This window comes from Leptopilina heterotoma, unplaced genomic scaffold (genome assembly GCF_015476425.1).
Source record: "Leptopilina heterotoma isolate Lh14 unplaced genomic scaffold, ASM1547642v1 Lhet_4, whole genome shotgun sequence".
In the NCBI taxonomy this organism is placed as follows: Eukaryota; Metazoa; Arthropoda; class Insecta; order Hymenoptera; family Figitidae; genus Leptopilina; species Leptopilina heterotoma.
Window position 1 is genome coordinate 69492 of NW_025111063.1, and position 16248 is coordinate 85739.

General features: G+C 25.0%; 3 protein-coding genes across 4 annotated transcripts; 1 reads left to right on the plus strand and 2 right to left on the minus strand.

Moving 5' to 3' along the window:
• The first annotated feature begins 1572 nt into the window (after window positions 1-1572).
• Window positions 1573-4211, plus strand: LOC122506230 (putative tricarboxylate transport protein, mitochondrial). 2 transcript variants are annotated; one of them, XM_043618301.1, is made up of 4 exons: window positions 1573-1803; window positions 2377-2811; window positions 2908-3128; window positions 3239-4211. In XM_043618301.1, the coding sequence occupies exons 1-4, from the start codon at window positions 1656-1658 to the stop codon at window positions 3419-3421; spliced, it is 987 nt and encodes a 328-aa protein (XP_043474236.1). In that variant the 5' UTR covers window positions 1573-1655; the 3' UTR covers window positions 3422-4211. The 2 variants fall into 2 exon arrangements, with proteins under 2 accessions (XP_043474236.1, XP_043474237.1); XM_043618302.1 differs by having other exon boundaries at window positions 1700-1820.
• A 535-nt stretch (window positions 4212-4746) lies between these two features.
• Window positions 4747-9820, minus strand: LOC122506234 (putative tricarboxylate transport protein, mitochondrial). The gene is made up of 4 exons (XM_043618306.1): window positions 9461-9820; window positions 6942-7376; window positions 6215-6435; window positions 4747-6102 (listed from the first exon to the last, which is right to left on the minus strand). The coding sequence occupies exons 1-4, from the start codon at window positions 9606-9608 to the stop codon at window positions 5920-5922; spliced, it is 987 nt and encodes a 328-aa protein (XP_043474241.1). The 5' UTR covers window positions 9609-9820; the 3' UTR covers window positions 4747-5919.
• Window positions 9821-10360: 540 nt separating this feature from the next.
• On the minus strand, window positions 10361-13668 carry LOC122506233 (SWI/SNF-related matrix-associated actin-dependent regulator of chromatin subfamily B member 1). Its single transcript, XM_043618305.1, has 6 exons — window positions 13514-13668; window positions 12660-13118; window positions 11932-12059; window positions 11518-11830; window positions 10718-10894; window positions 10361-10575 (listed from the first exon to the last, which is right to left on the minus strand). Exons 2-6 carry the CDS (start codon window positions 13109-13111, stop codon window positions 10536-10538), a joined length of 1110 nt encoding a protein of 369 aa, XP_043474240.1. The 5' UTR covers window positions 13112-13118; window positions 13514-13668; the 3' UTR covers window positions 10361-10535.
• Between the last annotated feature and the right edge of the window lie 2580 nt (window positions 13669-16248).

The following is a 16248-nucleotide window of genomic DNA, read 5'->3' on the forward strand; positions in this document are numbered from 1 at the left end:
TGAAAAATTGAATAATAAATAATTATGTCCTGAATTTTACATAAAATTTTTAACTTAAACTTTTTATACACCGTAATAAGTGGTAAAGTTATCATTCAATATTTTATTCTCATCAAAAATATAGATTAAAAAGAAAAATAGTTTTACAATATTTCTAATTCGAATCATTAGAAATTATTTTTCAAAATAAATTCATTATAATTTGCTTAAAGCAATTTTTTGTCATAGAAATGTAAATCGGTTTAAAAAAATATATCCAATTCTAGAGGGGAATTATTTAGAAAACTTAATTTTTTATACAAACTTAGAAAATATATATTTTTTATTCTTGAAAGAAAAATATTTTTTGAGTCAATAGAAAATAGATGAGATTAGATTAGTAAAAAGGAAATATTTTTTGATAATAAGAAAAAATTGGTTTTTCCTAAAGTTATTTTTTCCAATTAAATTATAAAATGTTAATAATTTCATAAATATTAAACATAATAATTTCTTTTTTGGTTTTATGCGTATTTTTTTACTCACAGTTTCTATAGAAATTTAAAATTAAAAAATTGAATTTTTTATTAACTATTTGTAACAATTTTGAGAATTATTTATTTAAAATATATAATTTATTATTATTATTATTATTATTATTATTATTATTATTATTATTATTATTATTTTCAATTTTTTATTTCTTTTGAATAAAAGAAGATTTAAATTTCAAAAGAGGCGTTATTTCTAAAACGTACAGGAAAATTAAAAAAAGAAAGAAAATATTAATTATTTTTTAAATTTAAATTAACAAAGCAAAAAAATTATTTTTCGAAAAAATTTATTTTGAAAAGGCACGAAAATGATATAAAATAATTATTGTTTATTTGGGTATTTAATCTGACAAAGCAAAAAATAGTTAATTTCTCGTTTAGATTTATATTTTATTTATACTTTTGTTTTTTAATTTTCCATATTTTGGGGGGTATAATTAAATATTTAATGGAATAAAAAATAAATTAATCCAAAAATATATGTATTGAGAAATAACTTTAAATCTAAATCTAAAAATAATATCTAATAAAAATTATTACCAGTAATTTTAATATTTATAACAATTCAATAAATTTTGAATATTATTTATTTATTTAAATTACATAATTTATTATTTTTATTATTACTTTCTTTTAATTTTCTACTTCTTTAGAAAAAAAGGATTTTTATTTTAAAAAAAGTCATTATTTCTAAAACACAGAAAAATTGATAGAAGAAAGAAAATATTTTTGTTTGAATTTCATTTAAAAAAGCAAATAAAAATACTTTATTTTAAAAGTTAATTTGAAACCAAAAATTATCTCAACTAATTATCTTGTTTTAGAATTTAATCTTAAAAGAGCAAAACGAAAACATTATTTCTTTCCTTATTTTCCAGTTTTTTTTTTAAATATTTTTTCTTTCTCATTATTTAAAAAAAATTTTTTTTTGTAATTTCTTACTATTGTAAAAGAAAATTTTACATTATTGTGAAAAATTACGTGTGTATATTGAGATAAGCAAATTTTGTTTTTATACGTGTATTCCGCGAATATTATAAAGCTCATCTTTTGTGTCAGTTTAAAGTGAACGTCACAACGAAAAGGGTCGTCTCACATGGAAACAAGTTCTGAAATTGGAAAATGGATCCAGTCCAACTAGTACACGAATGTTTATTGTCCGATAGAAATAAAATTCCTGGCAATCCATTTATATTGCGACCATGGCTTTATGATAAATCATCGGCAAATTCAAACGGTGATAATGTTCGAATTAAAGGAATCGTTGCCGGTAAATATTTCTCTAACGTCAGTAAAAATATATTTTCATGTTACGTCATATTTCATAAAGATTTGTCGATTTTAATGTGCGCATGGCTATTCTCAAAAATGATAATACACAAAGAAAATTTCTTTTCGCAAAAATATTTAGAAATTAAATATATTTGTAATTAATAATTTTACTTTTGTAAATTCATGATTCTTCTTCCCTCAATAATATTTCGTCCTATATTTTTTTTCTTCCGTCTCTCTATAACAGTTTGATAATTTTACTCTAGATTCTCCAGAAAATTTCTATTTTCGAAATATTTTTTTCATTCTTGAAATTTTCTTTTTGGATTTTTAAATTTGTTCAAATTTTATATTCTCTTTTTTAATTTTTTGAATTGTGGTCTTTCTATTATTTGTCTATTTTGTTTCTACTTTGTTTCTTTTTACTATTTTGTTTTCTTTTTCCATTGTCTGGATTGTTGTTTCTTAACTGAAAATTGTTACTGACTGTGAAAGTTGATAATTCAGAAAATATTTCTTTCTTTTTGTTATCCAAAAAGAAGTAATTAATAATAATTGTTTGTTAATTTAGGTGGACTCACAGGTGGAATTGAAATGTGTATATCGTATCCGTTTAATTATGTCAAAATGCAATTGCAATTGGATGGAAAAGCCGGAGCGGGAAAACAATATTCTGGAATATGGGACGTTGTGAGAAAAACAGTAAAGAATCGTGGAATTTTGGGACTTTATCGTGGACTCACTGTTGTGATATCAGGTGCAGTTGCAAAAGTATCAGTACGTTTTGGTGCTTTTGAATCAATTAAAAAGCAATTTCATAATAGCGATGGGAAATTATCGCCGGAAAAACGTTTTTTCGCTGGACTCAGTGCTGGTTTATGTGAGGCGATACTCGTTGTAACTCCCGCCGATACAATTAATGTGAAAATTGTCAACGATCAACGATCGCCGAATCCGAGATTTCGAGGAACAATTCACGGTGTTAGAACTATTATTCAAGAAAATGGTAATACGAAGAAATAATTGTAAATTGTAACTCAGTATTTTTAATTACTAATTTTGTTCTTTTTGCCCTTTTTTTCTTTTTCTTCGAAAACAAAAGGTCTTAAGGGAGTTTATCAAGGGCTCGGACCAACAATGATAAAACAAGGGAGCAATCAAGCGATTCGTTTTTTCGTGGTGGAAACACTGAAAGATTGGTACAGTGGAGATGACAAGAGTAAAGTCGTTCCCAAACCGATCGTTGGACTTTTCGGTGCATTTGCTGGTGGGGTTTCAGTTTTAGGAAACACTCCAATAGACGTTATAAAAACGAGAATGCAGGTAGCTGTAAATTTTAATTCAAAAATTGTCAATTTTATTTAATTTGTTTTTTAATTTTTAAATTTCCAATCGAAAACCGGGAAAATAATTTCAATTTTTCAATTTTTAAGGGTCTGGAAGCGGCGAAATATAAAAATTCACGTGATTGCGCTGTTCAAATGTGGCGAATTGAAGGACCACGGGCATTTTATAAAGGAACAATACCAAGAATCAGCAGAGTTTGTTTAGAAGTTTCCATAACGTTTATGATTTACGATACACTTTTTGATATATTTAATGTAATGTGGCCTTGAGAAATTTATTCACGTGAAATTTTCTAATCAAAAAGGGAGAGAAACTAAAAAGGAAAAAAAAACCAAACAAGAAGAAAGTAGTAGCAAAAGATTAGATATTGAAATTTTATATATATAGTTTGCAAATATCAGAATAAGTAGAGCAAACTATTTTTAAAAGGAATTTTTTTTAATTTTGAAAATGGAAGAAGAATTTTATATTAATAGAATTTAAAAAAAATACCTTTTGTATATAATGTATTTTTGTAGAGAAGGTACAATTTTTATAATAGGGGAAATATTTATTAACTTTTATAGAAGAAAAATTGTGATGAGATTTTATTCTCTCTCTAGTCAAAATTTCATTCGATTTCGAATGATTAGTATTAATGGATTATTATTTATTATTATTGTTAACATTACTATCATTATTATTAATATTAATATTATTATTAATATTAAAATCGTTATTACAATATTAAAAGCATTATTATAATATTAATACCATTATTTTAATATTAATATCATTATATTATAATATTAAAGAAAATTGATTTATTTTTGTGGCAAGGGGAATAAAATGTTTCGTAGAATTTTTATTTCTGTGATCATTCCAAAGAAACAAAGAAGAGAGCAATTTTTACTTAGTCTTTTTACTTGCGAAAGCCACAGTTGTGATTTAAACACTTAATAATTAATAATCTCTCTGTAATATGTAATTCGCATCTAGATAATTTCTAAAACTATCAATAATTTTATCCCTTTTGTGAAAAATTTTCATTATAAATTAAATTACGTTACACACGTTAAATTGAGTTATAATTTTGTACCCTGTGTCATGTTAGAATTTTTCCCAAACAGAATATCAATTAGTAAGAAATATTTTTTATAATAAATTATATTTTCCGTTTTAATATTTAAATATTTAATAATTATGATCTTTTCTTATGAGGGAAGTGGAAAATTTTATCTTCTGATTTAATTACATAACAATTATGATAATAAAAATAAATTAATAATTAATTTTTCAATTTAGTTTTAATATTTTTATTTATTTAGTAAATTATTATTTTTACTCGTTTCTCAAATATTTCGCATCTTTAAAATTTAAATAGAATAGAACTTGAGAATGATTTTCGTGTTTCTAAAAATAAATTACGCATGGTTTAAAAATAAAAAAAGTAAAAAATATACAAAAATTTCAGTTTCCTTAAAATTTTGTACTCATAAAAATACAATTTTAAATACATCTGTATTTATTTATTTTTACATACGAAAAATATTGTTTAACTTATAATAATTAAAATTATAAAAAAGAGGAATGGATGGAAAAAAAAATTCATAAATCACACAAATTGATATATATTTTTTCTTCTGAAATTAAAATAATAAATTATAATCTATTTAACAACGGTGATAACAATTTTAGTAGTACACAATTCTATTAATCTGTCCTCACATATAAACAAAGATTCGATTTAACGGAATTCAATATTGGAGTATAAAATATTTTCTATATTATTAATAAAAAACTTTAAATTGGAATGATCGTTGGAATGAACGTTGTAAGAAACAATTCATTGTACAATAAATAATCATGCGTGTAATAATTTTTCAACAAAAAATTATGATAAAACTTTTCAATTCTTTTTGAATGCAAATGCCTTCGGTTTTTTTTCTAAAAAAAAACCATATAAATATCTAGAATAACAGTTTGTGACGATTTTTCTATAATACATTGCGATTAATTAAAAATTAATAATAAATATTCGTTGACAATTGAAAATAAATTGTTTTAAAAATGTAGGTAAATATTTACAATTTTAATTAATTAATTAACTAATATACAATTCTTCCTCTCTGAGGAATTAATTATAATTAATAATTATTATAATTATAATTATTTGATTATTAGTTCATTTAATTAATAGAAATATTAATTATTAATTAATTATTATTGTGAATAGTACAAAAAAAAAGACGAAACAGGAATTGCAAAAACCAAAGGCAGAATTTAAAAATTTTTAGTCGGTTAATATATAGAGAGTGAAAATAGTAGAAATTGTTAGTCCTGCAAAGCGTGAAAAAAATATTTTCGCACTCTTTTTTTATAATGACGATACAATAGTATCGTGATTATCTATATACACGCTATTATCTGACCTTTGTAATTTTGGCACAGTGCCGACAATTTTTCGTTGAATTTTATTATTTCTTTGTTTTAAAAAATGGAAAATTTTCAAAATAGTTCGAAAAAATGGAAAATTATGTTTGACCAATTTTTTTTTTTGTTCTTTTTTCATTTGTGCGAATTTGAAAATTTTCTTTTTTTCCAATTTCATAAATCAGTCCTTTGTATTTTTATTTTCATTTTCTTTTTTAGTTTAACGAACCTGAATATCAGGAAAAAATTGCACTTTTGTCTGGATTCTGTATTCGGTTAACAAATTTGCAGTGTTAACGTTTTCTCTTTCTTTTTCTTTTTTTTTAGACAAATAGTTAAGGCATAAATTTGTTTTTTAAGGCCAAACTTTGTTGAAGAGATCCATAAACGAATCGTAAATCATGAATGTAATTGCAACGTCTAGACAAACACGACCGAGCCTGGGAACGGTTCCTTTATAGAAGGCCATTGGTCCTTCTTTCTTCCAAATTTGTACTGTACAATCCCAACTGTTTTTGTATTTCGACGCTTCCAAACCCTGTAAACAAAAAATGTACCATTTACATTTTTTTATATTTAAATGTAAAGAGAAATAATTTTTTTTTGAGTTCGTTTTTTTAAACAAAATTTTTTTCGCAGAAGAAACTTACCTGCATTCTCGTTTTTACAACGTCGATAGGAGTGTTTCCAAAGACAGAAGCAGCGCCAGCAATTGCTCCAAAGACACCGACAACGAGTTTTGGGACTGGTTTACTCTTGTCATCGCCTTTGTACCATTCCTTCAATGTTTCGACAGTGAAAAATCGAATCGCTTGATTACTTCCTTGCTTAAGCATTGTTGGTACCAAACCCTGGTATACTCCTTTGAAACCTACAAAATGAGTTCGAGTTATTATCCAAGTAATTTTTTAATTATAGACGAATTTCTACTACTGAGAGAAATTAATTTCAATTATGATCCACAAGTTTTGAATCGTTCAAATGAAGGAAATATTTTTTATTGAAAATATTTTCATAATTCATCGATTGCAATAAAAGTTAAAAAAATTTAAATTTAGAAACTTCATTAGTAATTTAAAAAATGTTTAAACTATTAAATTTTGAACGAAAGGAAAAATAGTTGTAATAGAAATTTAATTTCAAAAAGAAATTAATTTTAAAACTATTTTCAAAATTAAATTTTGTACGAAACGCAATATAATTGTAATTAAAATTTAATTTCAAGAAGAAATAATTGGTTAATTGATTAATTTCGTTAATTTGAACGCACAGAACTTTAGGATCATTTTTAATTCGAAATATTGAAAGAAAAAATAATATTAAAATAGAATTCTTTCTTCTTTCAGAAAAGATGAATTTTGCAGAAAGAAATTTTACCATTTTCACGAAGAATAATACCGACACCGTGAACAAAACCTCGGAATCTTGGATTCGCTGATCTTTGATCATTGATAAATTTTACTTTAACCGTTTCCATGGGTGTTACGGCAAAAATAGCTTCGCAAATTCCTGCGCTGAGGCCAGCTAAAAGACGTTTCTGTGCAGTGAGTTGTCCATTTTCATCAACAATTTGCTGTTTAACACTTTCAAATGCTCCAAAACGAACAGCAGATTTGGGAATAGAGCCATAGAGTAAAACAGATAGGCCACGATAAAGTCCAAAGAAACCACGATTTTTCACTGTTTTCGTAACGCAATCCCATATTCCTGAATACTCCTTTCCAGCGCCTGCCTTACCATCCAATTGTAATTGTGTTTTCACATATTCAGTTGGATATGTTATGCAAATTTCAATTCCACCCGTTATTCCACCTAAAATTTTACGAAACAAAATTTTTAGTTTCAATTTTTCAGAGTTGACACAAAAATTTATTTTTGTTTTTCCCTGATTTCCAGACAAAATTCTGACTTTTTCCCTGACGCTAGAGAATATTCTGATTAACTCTAAAAATAATTAGAAATTAAAATTCTTCAGAATATTCAAATTTGTTTACAATTCAATTTTACGAACTTTCGATTATTCGGAAATTCTTCAATTAAATAAATATTAGGAAATAGAAACTCCAACTAATTTCAGAAAAAAATTTAATTTTTAATAATTGAATTTCTTCGAAGAATTTTACTATTTATGTTAATAATTGAATTAATTAATTCTTGACAAGAAGTTTATTAAAATTTCAGAAAATAATTGAATTTTTGAGAAGAATTTTACTATTTATTAAAATAATTGAAATCTTACGAGGAAATTTATTATTTCTTAAAATAATTGAATTCCTTCGAAAAATTATAGTATTTATGAAAAAAAATTAATTTATGCATTTAATTTTATTGGACAAATTCTGGAAAATTATTAGAATTTCTACGAAAAATGTTGTTATTTATGAAAGTAATTGAACTCTTAGAAAAAAAATTTAATTAAAATCTTTAAAAACAATTAAAGCTCTGCAAAGAATTAGGTATATTATTTATGTTGATTTAATTGTTTTCAAAGATTTTAATAAAATTTTTTCCTGCGAATTCAATCCTGCAAAAAATTTTATTATTTATGAAAATAATTTAATTCTTGCGAAAGAATTTTATTAAAATTTTCGAAAATAATTGAATTTTGGAGAAGAATTTTATTATTTATAAAAATAATTGAAATTATGACGAAAATTGGAAAAAGAAATTTGGAACATAATTGAATTTCTGCAAAGAATTTTTTTTTGCTTTTGAAAATAATTGAATTTTTGCAATAATTTTGTAAGTTCTCCTAAAATTCAAATTTTTTTTAGTGTTTTTAACTAAATTTCTGCTACTAAATTCATTATTTTTAATAGTTAATTAAACGTATACTAATAATTTAACTTATTTCCAAAGAATTTGAATTATTATAATTTTTTTAAAATATTGATTGATTTTTATAATTTAAAAACCTGGTGTGTGTGTGTACAGAACATTTTTTAGCCTACTTTTATAATTTATAAATAGAAATATATCGTTGTTTCTGAAAATATTCCAGAAAACGTGTGCCACACACCGACGAAAGTGCTCTTAAAAAAATTGATTAAAATTAATGTGTAAATTCCAGTCAAGAAGTTTGTCTCTTATACGTTCTCTAATAATAGACCGAAATCCTTGATCTCGAATAAATAAACTCAAGATAACATAAATTAATTTTTCGTCTTCTTGAAAATTTGAAAAAACTCCGATTTTCCAAACTTTGGAGTTTACAAAAAAAATATCACAAATAACTAAAATTGTATTTTTACTGTATTATAATATTTAATTAGAACATTATATTCATTAAATCTCGTTTATTAAAAGAATAATTGTTTTATCATAGGAAAATTATTTTAAATTCTAATTTTTCCTTTATATAAAAAAAAATTGTAGTATTGTTGCTCCGAAAATTGTGTCAAGAGTATTATCGAATCTAAAATATGTGATTATGTTAGAATTGTCAACTTTGGACTTTTAACTTTTGTCAAGTAAATCTAATTTGCAATAATAATTATAAAAACGGAAATCCGGTGTTAAAGCTGGAGGAGAAAATTTAAGGGTTATGTCATAATGAAAAATTTTGAAATCCATTTTTTTTATCAACTCCAGTGTTATCAGTACGTAAGAGGTCAGCAAAATTGATAAATATTGCATGAAATTTAATGTAATGGTTAAATTTGATAAATTAATTGGATTAATTTGCCTAAATCGGAAATTTGTTTTCGTTTTTTGACATCTGTCATGCGCATGGTTTATTCTAACCTAATTTTCTTTTTTAAAACACGAGGTCACTGTCAAGGTTATTATCCAGAATTTTTAATTTACTATTGAGTAATTTTTTTATTGTAAAAATAATATTTAGAGAGAAAAAGATAGAGAAAGAAAGAAAGAGAGAGAGGCAGAGAGAAATTTACCAGCAATGATTCCTTTAACTCCTATATTTCCACTGGGTGTTGCCGCCAGGGCTTTATCCTCTAGCCAGGGTCTTGTAATAAAAGGATTTCCAGGAAGTACTCGTTTTTTTGATAATAAACACTCGCGAACTAGTGAAATTGAATCCATTTTTTTTTTTACTACGTTGATTATTATTGATTTACCGGCGAGAAGCTTTCCCTCAAACCGCTCGTTTCGAACTAAAATCCCAACACACACAGTGTGTCTGTTTGGAGAATCGTGTGTCTTGAAAGACTCTTGTGAATAGAGCGATGTGTCCCCTACCGTAATTTCCTCTTTTATTATCAACAGTTGCCTGCAGTTGCCTTAATACTGTTGACTATTCACAAGCTCTCTTCGGTCTCGCGGGGTCAAGGAATCCGTACCATTCACAAATTTAAACGAGAATCTTTATAACAAAAGTGCAGCAAAAAAGAAAAAGAAATATTCACTTTTTCTTTGAAAATTAAATTTATTTCCTGAATATCGTAAATATAATCTAGTGTGTGAAAAATGTTCTCATTTTCTCTCTCCTTTTTTATTGTTGCCCTATTTTTATTTAATATAATTTTTTACTAAATTTTCTATTTTCTATTTTCTTTTTTAAGAATTTTAATTGTAAAAATATTTTTTACACTCCATATATCGTTTATTTTTTATTATTAAAAATAATCTTTTTCGTATTCCTCGGTGTCTGAATATAGACCCTAAATTTTAATTTACTTTACTCATCAAAAATGAGGTTTGTTTTCTATTGAATTTTTACTAAATTATTAGTCTAATAGAGTAAAGATTAGTTCTTGTCTAATAATTAGAAAAACAAGAAATACAGGTTTTATTCTTCTCATTGAAAAGAATAATTAAAAAATTTCCATGCAGTGTTAGTTGAAGATGATTTATTTCCAAATGACTTTCTTTACATAAAAAATGTTAGTTATACTTACACAAAAGGTACAAACTTACAATTTTCTATTATAAATCAATAGATAATTGTTGTGACGAAGTAAATTTTACGTGAACTTAATTATTGAAATTTATTTAAATGTATCTTTTTTTTTACCATACTGGAGTGGTATTGGCCAATCGTCTCATTCGTCTGTGAAAAAAAATTTCGTAATATTAGTAAAAAATGGAAAAATAAAAAAAGGAGAAAAATAATTAAAAAAAAATAGTAAATTATCTAAAAATGGAATTTTTTGATTTAATGTTTAGGTATTTTTATTTTTTATTCATCTCACCGAGTATTTCGATCTTGGTCCCGTATTTTCTTCTCCATTTCTGCATCCGTTAGGGTCTCCAGGAATGGAGCCCATTGATCAGCTTCCGATGGTGATCTAAAGGGAACTTCAACTGTAGGTAGTGGAGCTTCCGAAAATGCGTATGTCCTCTGGTGCCAGGATAATTGTCCCCGTACGCTGCAAATGAATTTTTCGTTTTTGAAAAACAATTTATTTTAAAACAATTATATTTTTCTGCTACAAAACGAAAATAATATTTCTATTTGTTACGAAATTAATAATTTTCAACTACAAAAAGCAAATATTAATTTATATATAATTTTATTTTAATAAATAATATAATTTATAATATAATTTAATAAATAATATAATTTTAATTTATATATAATTATAATATTATTTATTTTACGTAGTAAAAATATTAATATTAATATTAATATTATTAATATATTATTATATTATTATATTATATTATTAATATTAATATTATTAATATTAATATTAATAAATAATATTTTGTTTTACGAAGAAAGAAAAATTAATATTTTTCTACTACGAAAAACAATTTTCTTTTATATTAAAAGATGTATTTTTGTTGTCAACCAGAATTATTTCTAGTGAAAATAATGTAGAAAAGTCCTAATATTTCTTTTTCAAGGTGAAAAGAAAATTAATATTTTTCTCCTACGAAAAACAAATAATATCTCTTTTACAAAAAAAAATTAAAAATTAATTAATTAATTAAATTAAAAAAAAAATTAATATTTTTCTACAAATATTAATAGAAAATTCTTTACTACCTGTAAGCGATGGCTGTGACGAATTCCCCTCCAAGTCCAAGTTCGGCACAAAGTTTCATTGCAAATTTCTCTGGATTATTCTCCCTCTCCGACATGTCCCATTCAACTTGATCGACTAACGATGTATTGCCCACGTGAATATTTAGTTTGATAATAACTCTCTGATCGCATTGATCCTCCAATATTATTTCCTGAGGAAAGGCGTCTATTTGTTGTCTAATCGCTTGAGCAATCGCCGGCACGAATGTCAATGGATTCAGGTCCAAATCGTCACACAAAACTTCAGCAAATTGTTCCGGTGTTATTAAACTTTCTGTTTTTCCAAAAGGAGAGAAAAAAAGATTGTTTTAATTTCCAGATTATAAAATTTACGCAATAAAAAGAAAATTTTTTTATTTTCTAGCAAAAATTCACCATTTTTATTCCACGTGAATGTGTCACGTAATTTTTGTCCCTCGATTTCCATATCCAAACGAATTGGAACGAGCATTTCCTGTTGGGCTGCATTCTCTAAATTAGCCGATGGATCTGTATCGTCAAAACTGTAGAGAAAAATTATGAATTTTTATATAATTTAGAAATATTTATTATATCATATTATGAGAGTATTTAATTTATTAAATAGATATTAAATATTAAATAGAGATCACAGACTATCTTCTCTTCACCTTTTCTAAATTTTGGCACCTACTTCACCTTTTAATTAATTTAATTAATTTAATTTTGACTATTTCACCCACTTTGTGAACTTCTTAATAATATTTTTAATCAAAACTAGTTTTTAAAATTTTGTAATTAATTTATGAATGATTTTTACGTAGATTATATTAAAATTATTGAAAATAATTGAATTTCTACGAAGAATTTTATTATTTTTGAAAATATTTGAATTCCTGCAAAGAATTTGGTTTTTTATGAAAATAATTGAATTCTCCCGAAGGAATTTATGAAAATTCTTGAAAATAATAGAATTTTTTTAAAACGTTAGGAAGTAAAAAAAAATAATTAATTGGTTAATTGTTCCTATTTATAATAATTTTTTTTGTCATCTATTTTAAGAAAATAATTCCCCTTTTCATCTATTTTAACGAAAAAAAATACTTCGATCCCTGATTAGATCGTTTCTAAAATATGGAACTCACCAAAGTGGAAAAGTGCGAACTTTTTTATTATGAACTCTATTGCGATTAATGGGTGTAGCTTGTGGTACTGCATCCAAATGTGAACTATTCGGTAAACTGGGAACCCATGCCATTGATTTTTTCGATTTTCCCTCACGTGGTGCTGGCGGTTCTGATGAATGAACCGAAACTGCTTTATATTTCTCATCATTTCCCTCGATAATATCCTCGACTTCGCTTGCTCTTAAAAGTGAAACACTCGAAGCCAGAACATGTTGACTTAAACCAAGTTCCACTAATTTCTTCCTCTCGTCATTTGTAATTGATCTTCTAAACATTCCAGGATAGCGTTTATATAATGAACCACGAAATAATCGTAGATAATTTCCCACTTCGGAACCAATGCAATAATATTCTCCATTTTCCTCGACTTGAAAACTAATTGGCTTGTCGCCATATGTTCGTAGAGCCATTTTTCTCCTGAAAATTTAATTAAACTGAAATTTTTATATTTAAAAAAATATTTGAGGAATTAATTATTAAAACGAAATCGTTATTGACGATAAAATAATAAAGTCATCATAAATAATAATCAACACAAATAGTAAAGAATCAGAATTTGTTATTTAAAATCGAATTCTTCCTAATTGCGAGACAATTGTTAATTATTAACCTTTATTGTTTTTTCAATATCTAGAAAACAAAATTCTTAGAAAATTGTATTGTGAGTGTATTTCAGATTAGAACAATGGTTAAATGGGTAACATTTCCGAAATATAAAATTGTGTAAACAATTAAGTTGAAGGCTCCAAAATGCCACTCAAATTAATATAATTTTATCATTTCATACGCAGAAATATATAAAATATACTTACAGATTTTTTTAATTACTCTTATAATATTTTTTTTCCAATGAGATATATTTTTTTTTGTCAATAATTAGAAAGATTCTGGAGCTTTTTTAATTAAACATAACCTCACTTCTGTCATTCGCCATTTTTACGTAAACTAATTCTTTCAGTATTGCCAACCTGAGAGAAATTATCAGTACTGCGCACGCTCTTTGGAAATTACCTCATTTGTCCAATTGAGCGCGCTTTTTTGAAAATTTTTCCCATTTTAAAAAAGCCCTCCCATTTCGACCAATCAGAATGTATTTCATTTTCACTGCGTCTATACGTCCGACTAGCCGGATAAAAAAATTTGTCCGGGTACTGTTAGCCGGACGCAATAAATTCGTCCGGATACTGTCTAGCCGGACGTTTTGCTGCATAACACAGCTGGGTCTAAACGTCCGGCTAGTAAAATACTAACTAAATAGCCGGTCAGCCGGATAAAATGTTTAGAGTCTAAAACGTCCCGATAAATTAATGAAAGAAATTTTATCTGTATATAGTAAAAATGAAACTGAAGTTAACAATGTTGATTCAACGAAAAAATGTTTCTCTGAAAAGTTCAGGATACAAATTTTTCTTAATAAAATTGTTCATGTAAACGATGGGGAAACATTAGTTCGTATTTTTTTGTGACGGATTTTCTAAAAATCACGAAATTTCAACTAAAACCAAAATTATTGTTTCTTTGCCTTGAAAGCAATTTTTTTCTTTTCACGATTATCTATTTTAATGTCAGAAACCATTTAGAAAAAATTTCAAGAGGATGTAAGGCAGGGAATGCAGTGAATTTGAATTTTTTTTTGTCACAGATTTGACGAAAATTCCGAAATTTCAAATAAGTTGTTAATTTATTTTAATTATTTAGTTTAATTAATTTTCTTGACTTGGAAGCAATTTTTTTCTTTTGATAATTATTTATTTTAATATCAGAAGCAATTTTAAAAAGATTTTAAGAGGATCTAAGGCGGGGAAAGCAGTGATTTTGTATTTTTTGTCGTAGATTTTCCAAAAATCCCGGAATTACAATTAAAAAACAAAAATCACTTCTTTTCCCGCCTTGAATCCTCTTGGACTTTTTTAAATGGCTTCTGACATTAATATGTTAAGTCTAAATGTAATAAAATATAATTTATTTAAATAAAATAATTTTTTTGAAGAAGAGTAATAGATAAATGTTACAGTTACTATAAAAGTTTAATCAAAATTATAATGTTGAATAATTTGAAACCCGTGTAATCCTGAAGAAGATGAAAATTCAACTGGTAAAATTGTTATATATTCTATATTATCTAGTTGTCATTTATTCAAATGCTGAATTTTTCAAAAGGTAACTTATTAAAATATTTATGTTATGCAAAACTTTATTTTCTCGAACCATTATTAACTCAAATTACCATAAAATATATTTTTTAATGTTTATAAAAATGTCATATGACATAATGTTTACTGTAACAAATGTTAATTGCAAATAATTTTTTTATACTCGAATTACCACTTTTACAATGTTAAAAAATCCAAATGGAGTTTTAATCTAAAAAAATTGACTACCAATTATTATTACAATAATTGACTACAATATTTTATAATGAAGAATAGTCAATTCTTTAACATTGTAAAATTGGTTATTCGAGTATAAAAACATTATTTGCAATTAACATTTGCTACAGTAAACATTCTGTCAAATGACATTTATAAAATAATATTAAAAAATATATTTTATGGACATTTGAGTTCATAAATGTTCGAGAAAATAAAGTTTTGCATATCATAAATATTTTAATAACTTATCTTTTGAAAAATTCAGCATTTGAATAAATGAATAAATTTCAAATTATTCAACATTATAATTTTGATTAAACTTTTATAGTAACTGTAACATTTATATAGAACTATTACTCTTCTTCAAAAAAATTATTTTATTTAAGGGTTAACACCACTCTAGAGGCAGAAAAGAAGACCAATTTTTGATGATTTGTTTTGGGAAAATGAAAAAAGGAATAGGTTTTCTTTTTGGAGGGTTTGTTAAATACATATTGAAGTGTAGAAAAAAATTTTTATTTTAAATTTTATAACAAAATGGCGACGATAAATTTTATAGTAACAATCGACTAATCTTTTTCTTAACAAAACGTCCAGAAAGAGTTTTTGAAAAGTTCAAGTCCTGGAACAGAAAACAAAGAAATTTCATGATGTATATAATATACACGGAGAAAAATATAAAATAACTTTTACTACTTTTATAGAAAAAAATTTCCGGTAAATTTTTTACTATAAAAGTAGTAAAAGTTATTTTATATTTTTCTCCATGTAAACTTTGGAAGTGCATAAGGGTTTTTTATATATCAATTTTTGTAAAAATCGCGCACTTTTGGGTACAATAATCGATTTTTTGCCAAAGAGTAATAAAAAGTAAATTGTTTATAAAAAATAAAGTTTACATCAAATTAAAAAATCTGTATGTAGTTCCAAAGTTTATAGTATTTAGTTTGTAAAATTTCTTTACTTTTTGTTCCAGGACTTAAACTTTTCAAGAAACCTTTCCGGCCATAAAAAATAGTCGATTTTGAATATGAAATTTACCGCCGCCATTTTGTTATATAATTTTAAAAAAAAATTTCCACACTTCAATATGTATAATTAATAAATCCTCCAAAAAGAAATCCAATTCTATTTTTCATTTTCTCAAAATAAATCATCAAAAATATAGGTCTCTT

Excerpts from the sequence above, each read along its gene's own strand:
- LOC122506230 (XM_043618301.1), top strand. The coding sequence starts at position 1,656 with ATGGATCCAGTCCAACTAGTACACGAATGTTTATTGTCCGATAGAAAT. Across the intron at positions 2,812-2,907 it reads AACTATTATTCAAGAAAATG|GTCTTAAGGGAGTTTATCAA; the intron begins GTAATACGAAGA and ends CGAAAACAAAAG. Across the intron at positions 3,129-3,238 it reads TTATAAAAACGAGAATGCAG|GGTCTGGAAGCGGCGAAATA; the intron begins GTAGCTGTAAAT and ends TCAATTTTTAAG.
- LOC122506234 (XM_043618306.1), bottom strand. The coding sequence starts at position 9,608 with ATGGATTCAATTTCACTAGTTCGCGAGTGTTTATTATCAAAAAAACGA. Across the intron at positions 6,436-6,941 it reads TATTATTCTTCGTGAAAATG|GTTTCAAAGGAGTATACCAG; the intron begins GTAAAATTTCTT and ends CTCATTTTGTAG. Across the intron at positions 6,103-6,214 it reads TTGTAAAAACGAGAATGCAG|GGTTTGGAAGCGTCGAAATA; the intron begins GTAAGTTTCTTC and ends TTTTGTTTACAG.
- LOC122506233 (XM_043618305.1), bottom strand. The coding sequence starts at position 13,111 with ATGGCTCTACGAACATATGGCGACAAGCCAATTAGTTTTCAAGTCGAG. Across the intron at positions 12,060-12,659 it reads GTTCGCACTTTTCCACTTTG|TTTTGACGATACAGATCCAT; the intron begins GTGAGTTCCATA and ends TTTTCTCTACAG. Across the intron at positions 10,895-11,517 it reads GTCACAGCCATCGCTTACAG|CGTACGGGGACAATTATCCT; the intron begins GTAGTAAAGAAT and ends ATTCATTTGCAG.